Source organism: Ixodes scapularis, unplaced genomic scaffold (genome assembly GCF_016920785.2).
Source record: "Ixodes scapularis isolate PalLabHiFi unplaced genomic scaffold, ASM1692078v2 PGA_scaffold4__175_contigs__length_147842914, whole genome shotgun sequence".
Lineage (NCBI taxonomy): Eukaryota > Metazoa > Arthropoda > Arachnida > Ixodida > Ixodidae > Ixodes > Ixodes scapularis.
The window spans coordinates 117,364,982-117,385,264 of NW_024609879.1; the positions used below are offsets into that span (position 1 = coordinate 117,364,982).

General features: G+C 46.4%; 1 protein-coding gene across 1 annotated transcript; it reads left to right on the plus strand.

The window, feature by feature from the left end:
* Positions 1–1,377: 1,377 nt before the first annotated feature.
* On the plus strand, positions 1,378–11,542 carry LOC115332992 (nicotinamide N-methyltransferase-like). The gene is made up of 3 exons (XM_040212635.1): positions 1,378–1,507; positions 9,031–9,244; positions 11,110–11,542. The coding sequence occupies exons 1-3, from the start codon at positions 1,378–1,380 to the stop codon at positions 11,540–11,542; spliced, it is 777 nt and encodes a 258-aa protein (XP_040068569.1).
* Positions 11,543–20,283: the final 8,741 nt, after the last annotated feature.

The window sequence follows — 20,283 nt, forward strand, 5'->3', positions numbered from 1 at the left end:
TATTCTTAAAGGGTAACTGCAAAAAAAAAAAAAGAAGTGTTTTTAAACAGTCTTATTGGGACAAGCATGTCACAAAACAAATCTTCCGCGAAAAAAACAAACATTTTTGAGCAATATTTACGCCACAGGACGTAATTTAGTCGGAGTCACAATTTCTCCACATTTCAAACTCCCGCTATTTCTACGCGCGCGGAGTGGCTGTTAGACGTCACTCCGTGACGTATAGCAGCCACTCTGTGACGTATAACACCAACTTTGTGGCGTGCCATTTAAAACGGACGAAAAAGCCGCAATCTAAAAGTAGTCTCGCACAAACAAAAATGTAAACAATTGTTTTTTCGCGGAAAATTTGTTCTGTGACATGCTTGTCCCAACTAGGCTGTTTAAGATTACACTTTTTTTTCTTTGCAGTTACCCCTTAAGCTAGCCCATAAGGATATTCTCAATATTGACGTAACTGAACACATCTTCTGAAGAGCTAGGGAGATCTAGGGAATTCGCCGATCAAATTCGGGGAAGAAACGACTGAGGAGGTTGGCAACTCAGTGCACATCTTTGTTATCAAACGAACTTTCCGTAACAGATATAGATTATCGCAGATGGAAGCGGACCCGGAAGCTTTAAACAAAAAAAAAATAATATTTTTTTGTTCTTTTGTTTTTCGAGTTGTCTCCGAACGCTGACAAGACCCTCGTTCCCAATATGCTCAGAGTACGCGATCAAACAATGTCGGACTTAGATAACTACTGTAGCAGCTGCTAGTTGGCGTGCGCGCTTTAGAAAAAGGTTACATTGTCCTCAACTTTTTCATCGGTTTATTTTTCTTGTCAGGTTAAAGCACGAAACTTTACCTCTCAACAAAAATCGTAAAAAAAATGAAAGCCGTTAGAGCGCAGTTCTTGAGGAGGAGAAGGGAAGGGTCCTGAAGGGAAGGTATACCCCCCCTTCCTCCTTCTCACGACCCTCATCCTGTCTGCTACTCCTCCCTCCAAGCGGCGTCGCCGTCGCCTCACGAGGGTCACGTGAAGCCAGCGGGGTCACGTGACCTTACGGGGGCCACGTGACGTCACCGGTGTCGCGTAACCTCACGGGGGTCACGTGACCCCTGTGAGGTCACGTGACGACGACAATGACGTTATCACGATGATGTCATCGTCATTGTGATTACGTCATCAGTAGCGTTGTGTGTGACGTCATCGTGATGACGTCATCGGCATCGTCCCTGATGACGTCATCAGTGACGCCGCGCGTCCCATAATGCACCGCGCGGTTTCGCCGACGGCGACGGCGACGCCGCTAAAGCCGGAAACGGGCACCTAAGAGACTGTAAAAAAAATAACAACGTCACCGTCGTTGTATTGTTGGAACCGCAGCACCATGAGCAACGAGGAAGTCAGAGAAAAATACATACGGGAATTCCGGCCCAGAGAATACCCGGAGGCAATGAAAGGGATCCCCGACGTGCACTCCTTTTACCAGAGGGAGCTCCACTTCATCTTCAACTCTCGTAAGTACACAGAGCTTCATCTCTCTCGAAGTTTCGGTTAACGTCAAGATAAGTTGTAGCTGTAGTAGAAACAAAGCGCACTTGCCGCTCATTCACACAGAAAGCAGATCGGCGTTCGCAAAGCGGTTGCGAACGCAGTTGTATAAAAAGATCCAGTACAATTGCACGCGCATTTGACGTCATCGAGTGCGCGTGCAATTGTTGTGGATCCTTATAGAACCGCGTTCCCAACCGCTTTGCGAACGCGGATCCGCTTCCAGTGTGAATGAGTGATTACAGTTGTCTGCGGGTTCACATGCGGTGTCTCTCATGTATCTCTCGAACACCGACGCCTATTGAGGAGTTTCAGCGAATATAGGGGGCGCTCCGATAGATCCAACATGGCGGACAAGAGGGGGATAGATTTGCGACGCCCGTAGACCGGTAGCGTATAAATAGAACAAAGCGTGTCGTTCTCTGTTTGTTGCCGTGTGCGAGACGATCATCATTTCAACCAAGACCTACCGTGATGCTACAGATGAAGTGTTCAAGCCAGTCGAAGGCAAGAAATGTTGCCATAGTCAAGATATGTGTGCAAGTGTTCGACGTGAGCTCTCACGCTGGTGCAGCTGTCATCGAGTTGAACCGAATGTACGCGGGTCCAAAGAAAGGTACATATCAACAATGTTCGCGCGTTCAAACTATGACGCGTACTTTATCTAAAACTAAACTTATCGGTCTGTGGCTGCAAGCATTTTCGTTGACGTTGCTTAGATGATGTAACCATTCAGGCCTCGCATTAAAAGGTGTTGCGAACTCTTGGGTTGTTCTAGTTAATTGTGCTAAAAAGCGGTTGGATGGAAAGTATGACAACTACAGCATACAAGGGACGATTGAGGTCTTTATCCTGCGTCCTATGTATCGAAACATCGGTATCCTTGGTGTTATATTGCGATCAGCTGGTCGCCGATCGTCCTGTTTTTACGCATAATGTAAACAAGCCCCGGAAGCGCCAATCTCATTTCCATGTGCTTGTGCACCCCTACAAGCCTCATTTTGGCTCTTGTGGAAAGCTTTATTGTAATAGCAATAGTCTCATCGGTCATTCGAGTTGTATGTGCCACGGTGATATCTGCTGTGTGTGATCTGCTGACAAACAAGTCTGTATTAAATGTGAGGAGGAGAACGAAGGTAAAGCTTTTTTAACTGTTTTCTTTTTACAGAACAGGGCAAAGCTTCTAAAACAAGAGCAACCTTAGCTGATATTTCAGTGTGCTCAAGAATGAATTGCAAAAGGTGCTTATGCCAAGTGGTAGATGTATGCAGTTGATTTTCTGTTTGCTTCTGCATTGTAAATTGGAAGATATGTATCAGCAGAAGACATGTGTCCTTTTCAAAATGTCTTTTATTAGAGCAAATAGGTTTTCATACACAACCGAAGAGTTCGAAACACCATTTAATTTGAGGCCTGAATGGTTACATGATCTGAGCAACGTCAACGAAAATGTTTGTAGCCACAGACCGATAAATTTAGGTTTAGATAAGTATGCGTCATAGTTTCAGCCTCAAACACTCAACATTGTTATGTACCTTTCTTGATGACAACTGCACCAACGTGAGAGAGCCCACGTCGTCGAACACTTGCACACATATCTTGACTATGGTATGGCAAGATTTCTTGCTTGAAGTGTAGATCATCTCGCTACGACTAGCTACGACCACCCACCGCAGCGATGCAGGCACCGAAGGGGCGCAACGCAGTCAGTCGCCGTCACCGGATGCTGCTCGTTTGGCATTCACGGCTTTCCGCCCAGGTGCTGCGTTTGTACTTGGCACCGAGTGTTATTTTCTGTGCTTGTGTGTGTGCCGAGTGGCTAGATATGGGCCTCAAGAGCAGTTCTTCAGGCTCAATAGCGTTCGCCGAAGAACTTCTGAAGAAAATGCCACCCAGGAAAAAAAGCACAAAGACGCAACGCACCAGCTTGGCGGACTATGCACTGGGCACGGAAATCGGGCCCTGCGAATTGTACACCAAATGCAAACTATCTAAACAAAACAAAAACATTTTTAGGCTCAAATTGGCTTCTGCGGACTATACGCCTGGACACTGGTGCCCGTTATTATGCATTGTATATTCACTGCTGTTTGTTGTGGCTTGAGAGTGCCTTCCTGTAATGATGCAGAGTGGTCCACTGAACCTTGAAATAAATAAAGATATTTAAGCACATCTAGATGCAATGTCCCTTTAATTTGCCAACAGCACGCCAATGGTCACGATCAAAACTCACCCGAGTCAATGGGCAGTTTTCCACAATATTTATTGCCATGTAATCACCAATTTTGTCCATTAAAAGTCTTGAGCCTGTAGCACATCCATTCTGGATCTGCAAAGCTTATGCTGTAGACGTGCGTCATCACATGAGCATGTTTCTTATCAATCTTAAACGTAAAACGCTAGTTATGCAACGACATTCCCATATCACATTTTTAGCAAATTGAATGGTCCCACCTGTCATACTGTTAGCTTTGGAAGTAAACCAATTCACAATACCACCAGTAGAATACATCGTGCCAAGCATTAGTGCCGCATGTGGCACAAAAATGTCCTAAATAGGGAAGCAAACTTAATCGATCGTGTTGATTAAAGCACTTAAGCACGGGCGAAATTATCAATCAAAGAATGTCACTCGAAAGGGAAGTTTTCTCGCTGAACGGATATGACTTTTTATTGGGAGTTCCGTAATGTAAGGCCGAAGACTCCGTGATAGGTACAGAAGCATTTTCAATCGGTCGTGCGTGCTAAAAACAAACAAAAACAAATGTGGATTAAGAACGCGATAGATTCGCCTTTGCACGGAGTACTTACACTCAAAATCGTGTCAACATAAAGCGACTATGGCCCACCTTGCTAGCAGCAATCTTAAAATTTATCCGTGTAGTCGTCGCACCCGTGCACCAACCGAAAGCGTTGCTGCAAGCCCCTCCGCCGTCAACTTTGAGTCGCTGTCGAGTCTGAAGAACTCTGCTCTATGAGGTCCACATCCAGCCACTGAGCACATACAGAAGCACAGGGAATAATACTCGGTTCCAAGTGCAAGCGAAGAACCCGGGACGGAAAGTCCTGAATGCCAAACGACCTGCGTCGGGCGACGGCGACTGACTGCGTAGTACACAGGTTGCGCTCCTTCGACGCCTGCATCGCTGCGGCGGGTGGTCGTAGCTCGTCGTAGCAGTTCGTGTCATCTATGTTGCTCGTACCGGAACACTAGAGTCGCGTAATATTCTTGCTGCCGAAGTTTATAAGCCTACGTTCGCGGCCAACGCATTTACACAAAGCCAACGCCCAGCGAACCTATCCCCCTCGTTCTCTTTCGGCAACCGGCCGCCAGGGCGGTGACACCGTCGCTGAAACTCCTCAATAAGCATCGTGCACGTGCAGCAGGCACGCGAGGGTAATTTTGTCAAGCTTGCAGTCACTCGTGTTTACATCACGAACAAAAAGCCAGCCATAGGCGTCTTCGCGTGCATGCTCCTCGTGCTGCAGGATTGTCGGTGTTGGTTATTTCTGTTTGGCGCTACAGTGAAACTGGTATAGACCTTTCCAATGTTTACAAATCCACAGCTCAGCGTGCGATCTCCACAGCTCAGCACGCGCGTGTGCGTCGCTTCGGAAAGCGAGCAAATCACGCGCGATACGCACGAACACTGAAAATGAAACCGGCCAGCAGCCCTTTTCTGGAAAGGTCTATACTTTGTCTCACCTTAGCATGGACTAGTGCCACATGGACTAGCTGCGAAAGCTGCGAAAGCACGAGCGGCTAGCCTTGACTGCCTTGACCGGAGCACTCGCTGCACGGGCGATGATGCAGCCGTTCATCCAAAGCAACCAGCTCGCGCTTTTAGCATATGCACGGCTAACAATAGTCCATGCTAAGCTGAGACGAAGTATACATTCGATAACGCTAATCATATTGTTTGTCGTTCTTTCTTCTCCATTTAATAAAACAAGAAAAGCCCGCTCAGATTTCAAGATTGTCCTGTAGCGACCCTCCCATGGCATAGTGGACGGCACTAGGCTCCGCGTCCAGCAGGCAATTGTTAACTTTCGCCGTGCTTTGGCTGCCCCTGTGACGATCCCCAACTTTCGTGCACACCAACGCCTCGGCCCAGGCACTAAAATCAGAATTTCAATTGAACAACAACAAACGTCACAATGTTCCTCCGGAATATTTTAGATGACAATCATAAAATATTAATAACCAGTAATTAAAACTTGGACGCGTATAAACTTTATTCCATGGCCCTCCAATTTCTTTTGTTTTTTCGAGGTGAATAGTATGGGTTCAGTTCACAAAATTATGCAGTTCTGCTTTTCTTTTTTTGACGAAAAATTGTAATGCTCCCGAGTACTGTAGTTGCTTGGGCATCATATAACTTAAAGATCAATTATAATTTGGTAGTTTAAAAAGCTTTCTGGGACACGGAATGTCCCAGAAAGTTGACCATGCAATAAAAGGCCGGCAGATCGCGCTCAAGGTGGAGTACCCACTGAGTTCTTGACCTGTCACCGACTATAAGCGTCGAGATGTTTCGGTGGCCCACTCTTACGCCCGAGTCCCACTGGAGCGACAAACAAGAAGAAGCCGCCATCGACAAACCTCGAGCATGTGCAGCGTGCACACCAAGGTACTTCTGGCAGGCCCTCGTCTCCCGGGCTTGCTTCCCGAGCCTGACTTTGGGTCCTTCACGTGCATGCTGAACGTGTTGGAGGCTTGTCGGTGTCGGCTGTTTCTGCTTCTCGCTCTAGAAAGACTAGGGCATTATGGTTTCCATTCCTGACAGCGTGATCGGAAGTTTCCTTTATATCGCGTCAAAAACCAGCCAGGGCCTGCGCTGGCTGGTTTTTGACGCGATATAAAGGAAACTTATATCGCAACTTTTGACGATATAAAGGTTTTTGACGCGACAAAACCAGCCTGCGCCGCTGGCTGGTTTTGGGGCTTCCACGGTGTCGGCCACGACTAACTATAGGGATTTCCCAGTCCTCCTTCTTTTCCTTTATTTTTTTTTCTCCTTTTGGTGCTGCAGGCCTCTGGCATGAACCCTCGGTCTTTCTGCTCCCACCGGCATCTCTTTCTGAGTGCAAATCAATATTATCAATTATATTATCAAAAAAAAAAAAAACGATTCCTCGCTACTTATCAGCAGTAGCACACTACAAGTTACTTGGGTCTGTTTAAAAAACACGACGGAAGCATAAAGGTATCTCATTTTAAACTCTCACCGTCAACGTTGAGAGTCTGACATTTTGATATCAACGTTAAATTTTGTTGCCTTCGTCCGTTTTTTTTTTTTTATTATTGTTCTTTATCTCAGGGTGTACAAGATTCCTTACCAGCTCGTCTGCACTCTATCACTGCTGACATTGTTCTTATCTTTGTCAATAAAAGCGAAATTAATAATAAAATGGACATTATAGTGACACAGACAGGTGCGCTAGGCTCGCAATGCTGGCTGTCACAACACTGTACTATCACGATCGCCAGCCTCTGCCAGCGCTCGTGGCTTGGGAGCCAGGGTAATAAAGAGAAAGAAGTTGACTCGAGCCAAAGCTCTGGTTCGGACGCCTGCCTTTTTCTTCCTGCGTTTATAGACGCTTTGCAGCAGCTGTGCATGGGCACCGCCATAACTGACCTTCAGTTTTTGTTTCCCCTTATTACGTTTACTTCACTTCATTATTACCATAGCAGGCTAGGTTATTGCCATCCTAGATCTTATTCTGCCTTTTCCCCCAGCATTGGCTTTTGTAGAGGCTCGTCCACATCAATTTCAGTGCCTCGGTATCTCGGTAAACAAGAGGTCAGCAATGGCGGCTGTATTCTCGCGCGTGTGTAAAGCGTCTATAGAACACCGCCGACATCATAGTGAGCCTCTGACCAATGCGAATGCCAAACTAAGCAACACCTTTGATCGTGCACCTTGCCAATAGACATGGCATGCTTAGCTCCACGAAAAAATCAGAAAGCAGAAAAGGAAATAGAGAGGAAGCCGGAACGCTTCGAGAAGACTTCGCGAGTCGCCAGAAGCTTGCGGAAAACGCAAGGTGAAAAGAGTGGTAGAAAAGGAGCACCTGGCGACGCTTTGAAAAGACACGGCGGCAAGCGTCAGCAATACCGAAACTGAACGTAAAGACAAACACCGGTTATTACTGCGATAGTTGTTAGTGGGACCATTCGCGGGTTTCGCGCCACAGACCGCGCTCCATATCGACGCGGGCCATTTTCGGCACTCGGCCAAAGGTATCCGCATTGACGACAGGCCGCCGACACCCCGTCGCCCATCACGTCCCCTGTTACCTGGCGTCAGCTGATGCCATGACGTGACATTGTCATCTCAAGTCACGTTGTCTGCAGTGCCGCCAAGGGACTCGACGTCGGATGACACCGTGAGTCATGTAATGTCATGACGTCACGTGACATTCAGACGTCACTTGACAACACGTCGTCACGTGACTGCACCATAACGGCACGTAGAAACATAAACATGAGACTGCTGCTAATGGAAACAATAAAAACATAACGTTTTCGCTAACTGTGCTAGAAAGGTTCTCGGGGTGATAAAACCAATAAAGCTAGATGGGTGTTAAGCCGGCAAAACCACGGGCGTGAGATTAGCTGGAGCTATAGATTAGAAAGTTGAGTGCGCAATTTTGGAAGCGTTCTTCAGTGACCACAAGGCTGTGTTAGTTTGCGTCCAATAACATTGCATAAGACGTTCAGGCAACCGCACCAACGACATGGAACGATTCACGCATACATATGCAATTCCGTCGTTTATGAAATTGTAACTTGGGCGCGCGATTTTTAGATGTGTTCTTCAATTACCGCAAGGCAGTCTTAGTTTATGTCCAATAAAATTATTTAACCAACTCACGAAGGGCTCTCTACTTAATGCACCCTTATCGATTCCAAAAAACGCTATGGAGATTTCGTTCCGTGAGTTACTCGATTTAATATACTAAACGTCTATGCGGACTCAATAGTACGCGATCGCACCTTTGCCGTTCATTCAGTTCATCTCTTCCGAAATGACACCTTAGCGGCTGCGACGTTCCACCTGAAGCTGTCGCAGTGGTTCTCATTACGGGTTGCGTAAGTGCCATAACGTTTTGGTTATTTATGGCTCAGTTGTTGTCTTGTCTTTCGTCCCCGTGATTTTCACATCCCACAAACGACTCCAATTCATGTAGAATTTGATTTACTTTTGCTTCACGATATATCGTAGCTCTCTAAAATTTATAGGGAGTAAAGGCCGGTTCTCACATGCAGCGAAGCGCTGATGTAGCGATCCTCACGTGCCGTCAGCTACTTGTCGTCTGCCATGAGCAACAGTTTTGACGGCGCGATACAAAGCTGGTGAACGCTCCCGTCAGGACGCGCTTAGCGCGAGGTCATCGCTATGCTTGTAGCGCTCCGCTGCATGTGTGAACAGGCCTTAAGATCTTTGCGAGCCTTCGAGTAGTTCAATGAGATCAATTTTTACAGCTATGTCCGACTCCTGGCGAACGCTTCTGGACGTTGGGTGTGGGCCCACTGTTGCCAACGTCTTTCCGGCGACAAGAAAGAAGATTCAGAGCATTGTCTTCAGTGACTTGGTGCCCAGAAACCGACAGGAAGTCGAGAAGTGGATTCGAAGGGCTTCAGATGCCATGGACTGGTCCTTCATGAGCGAACCACTGGCCATCTTGGAAGGATGCATGTGAGAAGGGGTTTTAACAGATCTGTAGACTTGCAGCGAACTAATGATGCCCGAGTCCCACTAGATCGACAGACAGAAACAAACGACAGCGACAAGCCTCAAGCCAGAATCTTTCGCTATTCGAGAGGCTTTGTAGAATAAAGGAGGCTATGCTGAAACACGAGCATCATGCACGCGATGGTATCTTTGGCAGGCAATCACTCGTGCTTACTTCACGAGCACCAAACGACTAAACGCCTGCCAAGGGTGCCATCGCGAACATTCTGCATGGGGTTGAGGCTTGTCGCTGTCTTTTGTTTCTGTCTGTCGGTCTAGTGGGACACGGGCATAACAGGGAGGTTCCTTTAGCCGCAGCTCCAAATACATCTTATAAAAGAAAGTCTCCGCTCTCTGTCTCATACGTGGTGTCTTCTTGTATGATGGTTCAGTCCTGTTGGCCATACCGAAACCGTCAGCAGACATGTTCCATGTAGGGTGCCTCAGTTCCAAGCATAGACGTATGTATGAAGCAAACATGGCTCGGACACAGACTAGACGTGTCCACAGATAGTTTTGTCGTCATGTCTACAACGAATACCATGTTTTTTTTAACGATGTGCGAGAAAGGTGACTCCGGCCTTTGTCTTTACATTCTAAGATTGCAACCCATTTGGAAAAGGGTTGATAACTGGGCTAGTTGGTAGTTAAACATTTGAACGGTATTAGCGCACACGTATGAAGGAGAGAGAAGAGACAGAAAAGAGCGCTACTCACAACTGTATTCACAAGGATGAAGAAAAGGAAGAACATCGTCAAGATCCCCATAAAGATGACAAAAGAAAGAAGAGGAAGGAGAAATATAAAACAGGAATATAAAACACAAAGTCGGGTGTTCCCTCGCGCGCGCAGGCATGAGACACTGGTTCTTTGATTAAACACCAAAACCTTTGTTGGCCTTTTCGTTGCCGTGGTGCGAAGTGTGTTTGCATCAGTCTTCGCTCGCTCAGAGTCACCATTGTCAGAGGGGAAGACGAGCACCTCATCCGTGGTTGGCTGTCGCTTCATGTCTCGTGGCACCCGTGACTCCTGCGAGTTCTGCATTGTCTGTGTTAAAAAGTCTGTTTCCTTGCTTGTTAAGGTTATACCGATGCAACACTAATACATTTATTAGCTGCGGATATGATGTAGAAGGCTTCCACAACCTCGCGCGCGAGGGAACACCCGACTTTGTGTTTTATATTCCTGTTTTATATTTCTGCTTCCTCTTCTTTCTTTTGTCATCTTTATGGGGATCTTGACGATGTTTTTCCTTTTCTTCATCTTTGTGAATACAGTTGTGAGTAGCGCTCTTTTCTGTCTCTTCTCTCTTCTTCATATGTGTGCGCTAATACCGTTCAAACCCCATTTGGACTTTTTTTTCTACGGGGATATTCGTTATTGACGAAATTAACGCGGCAGATTAGATGCGCGTTTCATGTTCGTCGCCGACGGCAAAATGTATCGGGAAATCAGACAGCCAAGAGACGTTCCAGGGCCGCATGAACACCCTCCGCTAAATTCGCCGGTTCGAAAGGTCCGCTGCATTTTAACCGCGGCAGTAACTGCTGGCAACAGTGTGCAGCATGTCGGCGGTCGCCGCCGTTCATTCGATGCACGCTCCGAGGAACCGGAACTTCTTTCTTACTCCGGTCAGTGACAATTTGAGAAAGGCAGGGGCGTGGCCTATAATGTTAACGCTTCTTGCTTCGTGATTTGCCCTTCGGCGTTCTATCGCCTAATGCCGCGACCCAATTGGCTGCCGCGCGGTTATGGGATGTATAGAACTCGCCACGCTCCGCGTTTGTTAAGTTATCGGGGACTCTAAAAGCAACAACCACGTAACGCAGGGACGTAAAGAATGGAGCCAGGGACATCGAAGAAAGGACACGGGCGGCCGCCAAGAAAGTGATCCCCTGCGACGTCCTGGACCCTAATGTCCTCCCCGAAGAACACAAGCAAGTCTTCGACGTCGTCCTTTCCAGCCTTTGCCTCGAGGCGGCGAGTCGGGATGAAACCACCTACCGGGCAGTCACTCGAAACGTCTCAAGCCTGATTCGCCAGGCAGGGCACCTGATACTGTGCGGCATTGCAGGATCGATCGAGTACACCGTCGGCGATGCTACGTTCCCCGACCTTGGCCTGACTAAGGCCATGGTAGAAAATGCGCTAAGTGGATCGGGCCTCGAGGTGAAACGCTGGAGCTCGCTTGACAAGCCCATCTCTTCGGACAGCCCGAAATATTGGGATTTCGCGTTCGTCGTCCTTGCCGAAAAGCTTTAGAGGGAACGCAAAGCGGAATCTGATGGCGAGAAGGCTGTCGAGATTGCAAATAAGGCTTAATTCAGATTATAGCAACAATGATTTCCGGCACCCATGGAGATGGCTGTAGTATCGTTCCTCTGAAGCGTAGCTGTATTTTGTGGCTCTACGTTGAAACTCCGATGAGCGCCACTAAGCGGATTATTTGGCGGAGAGAGAGTGGAATTTTTCAGACTGATATGTAATGGCTCATTTCGTTCATTTGGGGCGAAATGGGGCAGTTGAGGAGAAAGGGGGATGTGCTCTGTGTCTCCAGAATCTTTTGCGCCGAAATCAGCGCGTATTAACGAAAATAAACGATTATGCTGTCGACAAAGTTGAAGCCTTTTTTCTGAACATTATGGCCAGCTATTGTGAAATAAAATTGTTTCGTGGACTCTTGAGCTCTTATTTGTTTCCCTCGACTCCACTCCCCCAGCGCTTCCGCCTTTAATGCACTTGGATACGAGGGATGCCCGTATCCACTATTAACGAACAAATGTGTTTCTTTTTTTTTTATTTTATTTCGTAGGTATTTTGAAAATACTGAAACTACTATTTTCTCAGACCCTGCTTATCGTACCTATGCACTACAGTTGTGTAAACACATTGTGATGTAATTTGAGATATGGGACGGAGTGTCTACATTCTTATTTCGTGTGCAATGCCGGCATAATATTCCTTTGCTGCGAGAGGGTCAAAAGAATGGCAGGGTCGGCAGCAAAAACCATTTCAATGCCCGAATTATGATCAAACACCAGTAAGAAGATAAAATAGAAATCACGTGGGCACAATAAAAAGATTGCTACGACAGGAAGGTACCCGGGGCACAAACAATATTCAGAGTGACGTTGATCGAACGCGAACCACGGTTCGCGTTCGAGAAAACGGGCCCAGGGCCCGTTTTATCGAACGCGAACCGTGGTTTTAAGTTAACTATTGTCCCTAGAAGGGGTAATTCTAGGTCACGTGACTTGGAGAGAAGGGGCGCCGAGGGAGGAGCAGTACCTAGAAGCAAAATGGCAGTGGCGTCGCTCAACGAGGGCTAATAATTCTGCTTGGTTCTGCTGAACATTCATTTCGATCCGGCTGTTATTTTAATGACGCACCATCAACCTATTAGCACGTCAAGCAAAGCGGTAGTTCAGAGGGACTACTAAACTAACCGACGGCAGCATTCCGTGAACTCATCACTCTTCAGCAGTCCGGGATCCAAGACATATGACGGTGCCTAAACCTTGCAAGTGTTTTTATGGTGAGTAAAAAAATCTTTTGCGAACCAGTGTTGGTATATATTTATTCTAACACGTTTAATTTGTTACACTATGCATGCCAACTCGTGAGCCGCGCTTACTTTGCGGAGAGAGGGGGTTATCTACAATAAAGTCTTCGTTCCTGGTGAACAGCTGGGACATTGTACTGTTTTTTTGGTTCGCAGTGCGCCGACAGTATGCCGACAGCATCGAGGTTTCTACGTATCCCCGGTGGCCAGCGATTCAACGGTGACGAGAAGCTTAGCTTTTCGTCACCGGTGGATCGGTTGGGCAAATGGAAGAGAGGGCAAACAGTTGAGATCAGCAGGAATCGCAGAAACGTGCGTTGCAAGGAACAAAAACGAGACTACAGCACCGGCGTTGCCAGGCTGGAAGGAAGGAAAGTTATGCGTTTATGGCGAAACATATTGGAGGAAATGTTTTTTAGAGTTTCGAATATTCGTCGACAAACTACGGCATAGTAGCTAAAATTTCTTCGTACCATCGGAAGCAAATAAATTGGTTTTCAAGTACAACATTACTATATTTTGACTTAAAATACCATACTAGATCGATAAGAACCAGCGGAAAAAGAGGATAAACAAAATGACTGGCTTGTTTCAGCGATAGATGGCGCACCTTATTGCCCAATCAAAAATAATTATTGTTCTATATCCAGCCGTTTATTACAGTACCTAGGTATTTTTTCCTTCCTAGGCACCGTGGTTTACCAAAATGGGTTTACCATCGCTTCGAGAAAACCGGCCCTGATGGCAGTCGTCAAAGGGAGCTAGCTAAACGTTGATCTGGTGCCTTGTCTTGATCGGCGTTGCACGGAAAGTCGCTGATTACCGACTATCTTGTCAGTGGTGAACATAGTGAACATAATCTGGATGATGTTTTTGTTTCTGTAGCTAAATCAGAGTATCGAAATATGAAACGTTCGCTGACGCATGCGTCGGCTAACAAAACCTCAATCGCCGATCGCGGCCGATGTCATGGGTGTATACAAATACATCAAGTCGTCTGGGCGGGAGCAGTTGAAGCACCGCACTTTTTTTGCCGGTCAGTAGAGACTCCGCGAATTCTGACTCGAGCTACTCCGTGCGGAGCTGAGGGAGCCGCTACTGAACGCGACCAATCGGAAACCAAGAATGGCTGAAATTTCCTAATTGCCGTGTGATTTGCGAATTCGTTCTTCCAATCGTTCGTCCCAATTGCCATTCGATTTACTAATCGATTATTCGTATGAAAGGATATATTTTAATAATCGTACGTGGCCCACCAAATAGAATAAAAATTGGCATAATATTCCAAAACTATATGTCACCCTAATTTACAAACTTGTTTCACTTCAAATTAGAGTTGACGCGCAAGCGAGCTGGTGGAAGCTTATACTTGTAGCAAGAAAGATATTCTCATTTGCTAATAAATTGTATATTTACATTATTTACAGAAGAATCAAAATTTAAAGATCGCGGAGCCCTTCGCCTTGTCATCTCGAGCCCCCGCGTGCAAGTGATGGTGTTTTTCTCGAGCTGGTGTTCTTCGTCTTCTTTACTCGCTGTAGCGTGCCGCTACATACTAAAATAGCCAGAAGCGGGAGAAACAAAAAAAGTAATAAATAAGAGCGGGATAAACACAACACACTCTCAAATTACAACTGAAATGGTTTACTTGGTGAGTGTAACTGTCCAGACTTTGTATTAGTAAAATATACATATATATATATAGAGAGAGAGATTTTTTTTCACTATTTGGTGACGGTCGAAACTAAGCAACATGGTTTTCGCTAAAGGCTACTGTTTTTTACGAAATATTACGAGCGTAGTTATTATATTTGCAATAATTTGATAGCAGAAACGTAATTCGATCACGCATTGTCAAGCTACTTGATGAGTTGGCGTTCACTGAAACGGCGTTCGATGAAATGTACACTTTTCGATGAAACGCCAATCATGATAAAACAGAGTTTCATCGAGCGACGATGCCAAGCTGTTGTGAGCCGCGATATTTCGTGCGAAAAAAGAAAGAAAACAGAATAAACAACAAGTAAAACCCCAGAACTGCCCTGCCTCATATCACCCTCAGATGGAGCTCGGCCGACACATTTCGCCGATCAAGCATCACCAACAGCTCGACACCTAAACGCCACGGCGTTCACTATCTTTGTTTGGGTGTTTCCGCCCACTAATATAACAACGCACCCAATGCGCCGTGATAAAGGGCTTTCTGTCTTTGTGTATGTGTTTCCGGGACATCTAGCCTTTGTTTGCGCTCTAAGAGTGAAACCAAGTATACTCAAACATCGATACTTGTCTCTCTTTTTAGCAACGCTCGCACACGTCTTGTCTTTGACGCAGTGGCATTCTCCTCTCCCATACGCGGTCAATTGGACAAAATAGGTTGGTCGGTCTTCACTCATTAGCAGCGAAACGTTTTCATCGTGACGTATGTATAATTCAAAAAAGCACCGACAGGCGGGCGCCTCTTTGAAAACAAATCATGCTCGCTAGATATATTTAGCGGCTATAGAATTGTCAGTGGGCTATTTCTAGGCTAACTTGTCGGCGTCAGTAGGTACAGGCGCTGGAGGCGGGAGCAAAATGCTGGCAGATGTCGGCTTGACGAGCCCCACACTCTCCCCTCGTGGCAGATGGCAAATAAACCAAGAACAATATTTGTCGACGGGCATTTGATTGAATAGGCCAATCGGTAGTTGGATGACTCGTCGAAGGGTAATTCATCGAAAATTCCAACTCGTTGACAATGTGTGTGAGGCCATTCAGTTGCAAATGCGATTCTTCAAATGCGCACTGGTCACACAGGCCGACTGGTAACAGGATGTTTCGTCGCATTGGAATATTTGTCATAGGGTGACTCATCCATCGGATTGTTTGTCACAGCGAGAGTGCAGGGAAGCAAAATAATCCGTCCCCGATGTCGTGCAAAAAAGAATATTAAACAAAAAAAAAAAAAAAAAAAACGAAGAGAAGCAACTTTATACCGTTATTCAGTCACGACTCACGGCAATACTTGTAACGTAGCGGAAATTCCGATCTCCCTTCTTGTGAACGGGACACTGTAGGTGAACGTGGTTTCCTGGTTTCATTCGTTAATGTAGCAGCAAAGCGGCATTTTACGATCGAGCGAGCACTACCGTCGGAAACACTGCTGAAAATAATTTTATGTGGAGTTTCACGGCTTTCCACTTGATATAAGTACGTGGATCAAAAACAAATATTGACAACAATAAATGTCGAATATCTTTGGCATGCTCACACCTGTTTTTTCTTCATCATTTGATGACTCATATGCTGATTTCGGTTGCGCATGCGTACCTCTGACCGGTAATTTCATTGCGTACGCGAAGCTTTTGCGTACGATCTACTAAAACTTTTTATTTTGTGTGTCCAAGTTCAACGGTGCGTGTTGTTTTTCGATCTCTGTCCGAATGATACGAAGTTTCACGTTTTCATCCTGTGAGTGAAGTGAGTTTGTTAGTGCTAGCATCGAAGGCATACTTCGAACTCTAATTTGGAAATTAATGTCTCTGCTGCTGCATCGGGGCCAAAACTATATATGCACTTATCACTTTAGCAAAAGTATCTGACAGGATTTATGCTCTTCTTATGATCGTGTACCATTGTAGTCGACGTCATCCAAGCACGGCGTATCGTTTTTGTATTCTGTTCAGCCCTGCGAGCCACACCTGAAAACAAAATAAAATAAAAGTTCGCGCCTTGTTTGTTCAATGTTTTGTTCTGCTGCAGAAACGCATCGCGTCCCGTGTTTTTGAAGGCACGGTTGACGGTGGTGAGGTGGCATAACCCCCTTGTCCGTGGCGGCTCGCTCGACTTCACTGGTGACTGGTGTATACGTGGAGCAACTCCGCGCGCATTGCGTTCTCCATCTCGGAGAACGCAATACATGACTCAGCTCTATCTCGCCATTGCTCCAAAATGACCAGTGGAATTTGCAACTAGTGACGAAAGTAATCCCCGGAGAAGGAGAACATTGCATTATCAATTTTCGCCACAAGGAAAGGACTTTTCGCACCTTCTCTCTTTTTCTTTTGTTACGTTACGGCTTATTGTCAGCAATGAAGGCGCGCTAGGTTTGCCTGCAGAGTTTCAGATCCAGTTTTGGAGAGCGTTACGGGGAGGCGGAAACAATCTATGAAGATACTCTAATTATAGGTATAGGATTGACTCTCGTTCTTATGCGATTTTCCGAACACTAAAATTTGAAGTCGCAATACACCTCATGGGGTGTTTTTGTATAATTTTGTGTGAGAGAGCTACTGAATATTTTTTATATATATATCTTCATCGCGATAAAACAGAATTTTATTAAAATATCTGGATTGCGGCACTTCCATTCGTGTAATAATTATATAGGATATCTCACCGGAAATTGGACACCGTTACCGGGTGCCATTTTTCTTTCTGTTTACAACTAGAAACGTTGCGAGAACTACGATTTTGACGGGAACATGGCATTATTCAACGGAGCGGCAATCGCTGCTGAGCCAGCAGACAGTGCTGGTTTCGGGGAATCAAGCTGCGAGTGTCGTTCAAGGCGGCTGTGGTCCCCGTGCGCTGATGAGCCTTCCGTGAGCCACCAACGGCTCACACGAGAACCAGAAACCAAGACCTCGCTCCGACCATTCCCCTCCCCCCCCTTCCCCCTAAAACAAAACAAAAAAAAAAAAACATTGCACGGTGGCAGTTTAGCGTTGACAACACACTGCCCACTGCCGCTCCGTTTAGCCATCCCTAGGGATCTTTCATGTCCGTTGTGCTAGGGTGATGATGCCTTATCACACAAGCTCAGAGCAGCGTTGTGGAAGTCACGGAGGGTGGATTAGCGTTTTCCCCCAGTGGACACAAAGGCCACTTTCCGGCGCACGAGGAAACAATGGAAGCAACAAAATGGCGGTGGGAGAGGGTCTGGGAAAGGGAAACAGGCAGTTGGCATCACCTTAGCAAAGCCCACATGAAGGTACCGTAACCGGGTGCCTTCATGTGAGCTGACAAGCGGAGCACATGGTCCGCTGGTCAGCCTCCGCTGGCTCAACGGAACGGGGCGACCCAACGGAGTGGCAGCGGCGTACTCCAAAAGACACCCGTCACTCGATTCCTCGACACGCCCAGTGACAGCTTACCGCACTCGGCCGGCTCGGCGCTAACTGCCTTTAATCTACGATCCTAAATTCCTGTGGCGCGGTGTTTTTGTGAATGTTCTTCGGATCCCCAAGGCAGCAGCTAACGCTTCCACGAATTTTCAAAATAGTTTCCTTGATAAACGACAGTGACCTTTTCTAAGAGTGAAAATTAATTAAAAAAAAAAAAAGACACTGGCGATAAAAATACGATTTCTACGGGATAGCATCAGTTACGGCGGACGTAAAAGCACGAGCGTAAATATACACGGGCCTCATTGTCAGAAACGTTTTACTAATGGTCTTGAAAATCGCAACAGCAACATGGACCATAGAACCTCTAACTAAAAAGTTAAATGGCAAATTTTAGTTTAGTAGGCCACTAATTGTCAATTTACGCCCGTTCCCTTACGTCTGCCGCAGCCGATAATGTTATCCCGTAGGAATATTTTCTTTACCAAAAGTGTCATTTCTTTCAGAAAAAAAAAATAATAATAATAAAACTCCGGGTATATCACAGCTTTGACATCGCTTCACGTGTATGAGGTTCGATGACCGACAGAGAACCTACGCTGGCCGTGCTCCCGAAGCGGGCAAGTGCAATTTATGGAGCCCGATCATCTTATCAGAAAGATGCACACAATCCAAGAAAAGTATTCTTGCAACCATGAGGTTCCGGTTGTACCTACACATGCATTATCATCAAATTTGACGGAGTTCCAGCGAGCACTAGAGAGTTGTCGAGAGTGAAGATTGCAAAGGCAAATACCAGCAGCAATCTATTGTTTATTCGAAACAAAACAAGCATCAGAAAAACGCATTTGGGCGGCCGGGGCGGCCAGAAGCACGGACTGCGCGCACCCCGGCGTGGAACCAGCACTCCTAGCAATTTGTTTTCAGAGCCACGGTATGCCGGCTGCCGGCAAAATATCCACTTTGCTTCTATTATGGCTTTCGACACGTAACACGCTCGAGAATTTTCAACAATATATCACGCGAGCGCCGACCGCCCTGTAGATCAGCGCATTACCACGGCGCGAAGTAGCGATATCAACCACAGTGCGTGCGTGCGCAGAAGAAACAGGCCAAAGTCGGCGTCGGCTGCTATGCTGTTTCCCCAATCACGACCCACGCCTGGAGCGACGCCCATCGCTTGCTCCACCCCATAAACAGGCGACCTAAAGAGTAATCAAAGTGACACACACGATACGCAAACACGAACAGCAGCCAGTAGGAAGGACACCGACAAGAGCTTTGTCAGCGAACGAAAAGACGGACACAAACTTCACGCTAGGCACACAGAGCAGGGATAGTTACAAGGATGAGAGGCATGCGCAGACGAAGGTAAGCAGTGCACAATAAATACGCGAAAACTCGCAGCAACCGAAGAACCACGCAGTAAACACGTACGTAGACACGCACCAGAAGCACTTGCGTCACGCTGCGTATCGACGCGGAACTGACGATTTTAGCATTTTGGTGATTTGAAACTTCGATATCGATTGCGTGAACGATTGTATTCAGCAAAGAGTGAGCTTGCGGAGCCATAAAGATCATACATACTAACTCTAGAGGAAAAGGTCCGTTATTTTCCCATGCATTCTGGCTGCCGCAAGCGGCGAAGTATGCAGGCAAACCCTCGGGGTCCCACACATGGTTATCAACGGCCTACGATCTCACGAATATAATTATATCATCAGAGCAGTTTCATGAATTCAACAATCCACGAACTTACCGGTGGAAAGATATTCGCGTACCTTTCAGAGCTTTCTTTTTGCATATCGCGCAGATGTACGGCCTCCCGTCTGCACTAAACTAAACCAGATAACCGACTTCGCGGGTGGCCGCGTCCCAGGAATACGAAACCGCGCAACCACCAGATTTCTGAGATTTCGACAGAAGAGAAGTTCATGCCGCGTAATGAGTATACTGCTTTTTAAAAGCGTTAGAATAGCTCAGAATTTAGTTTACAACGTTAAATTATCACTGTTTATATTGCTGAGAGTTTTCCGTCTTCGCGATTACCATTGCAACTGTCGTCCTTCAACTGGCAACATTGGTTTCGTTCTCTCGTGTTCTGTCGCTCTCTTTCGCGATCTTTCACTCGGCACCCAGGATGTCGGCGCACGGGATTTGCCACTCCCCCTCACCCACCTTTACCCCCCTGGGTCGAGCCTGGCATAAAAACAAAATCGTTTGATAATATGAAAAGCGATTGAAAATCTTCCTAAAAGCTACATTAGCAGAATGTACCGTGTTATAAAGGACCACACGAGTTTCGACCAAGTTTTCTAGCACGTTATTTT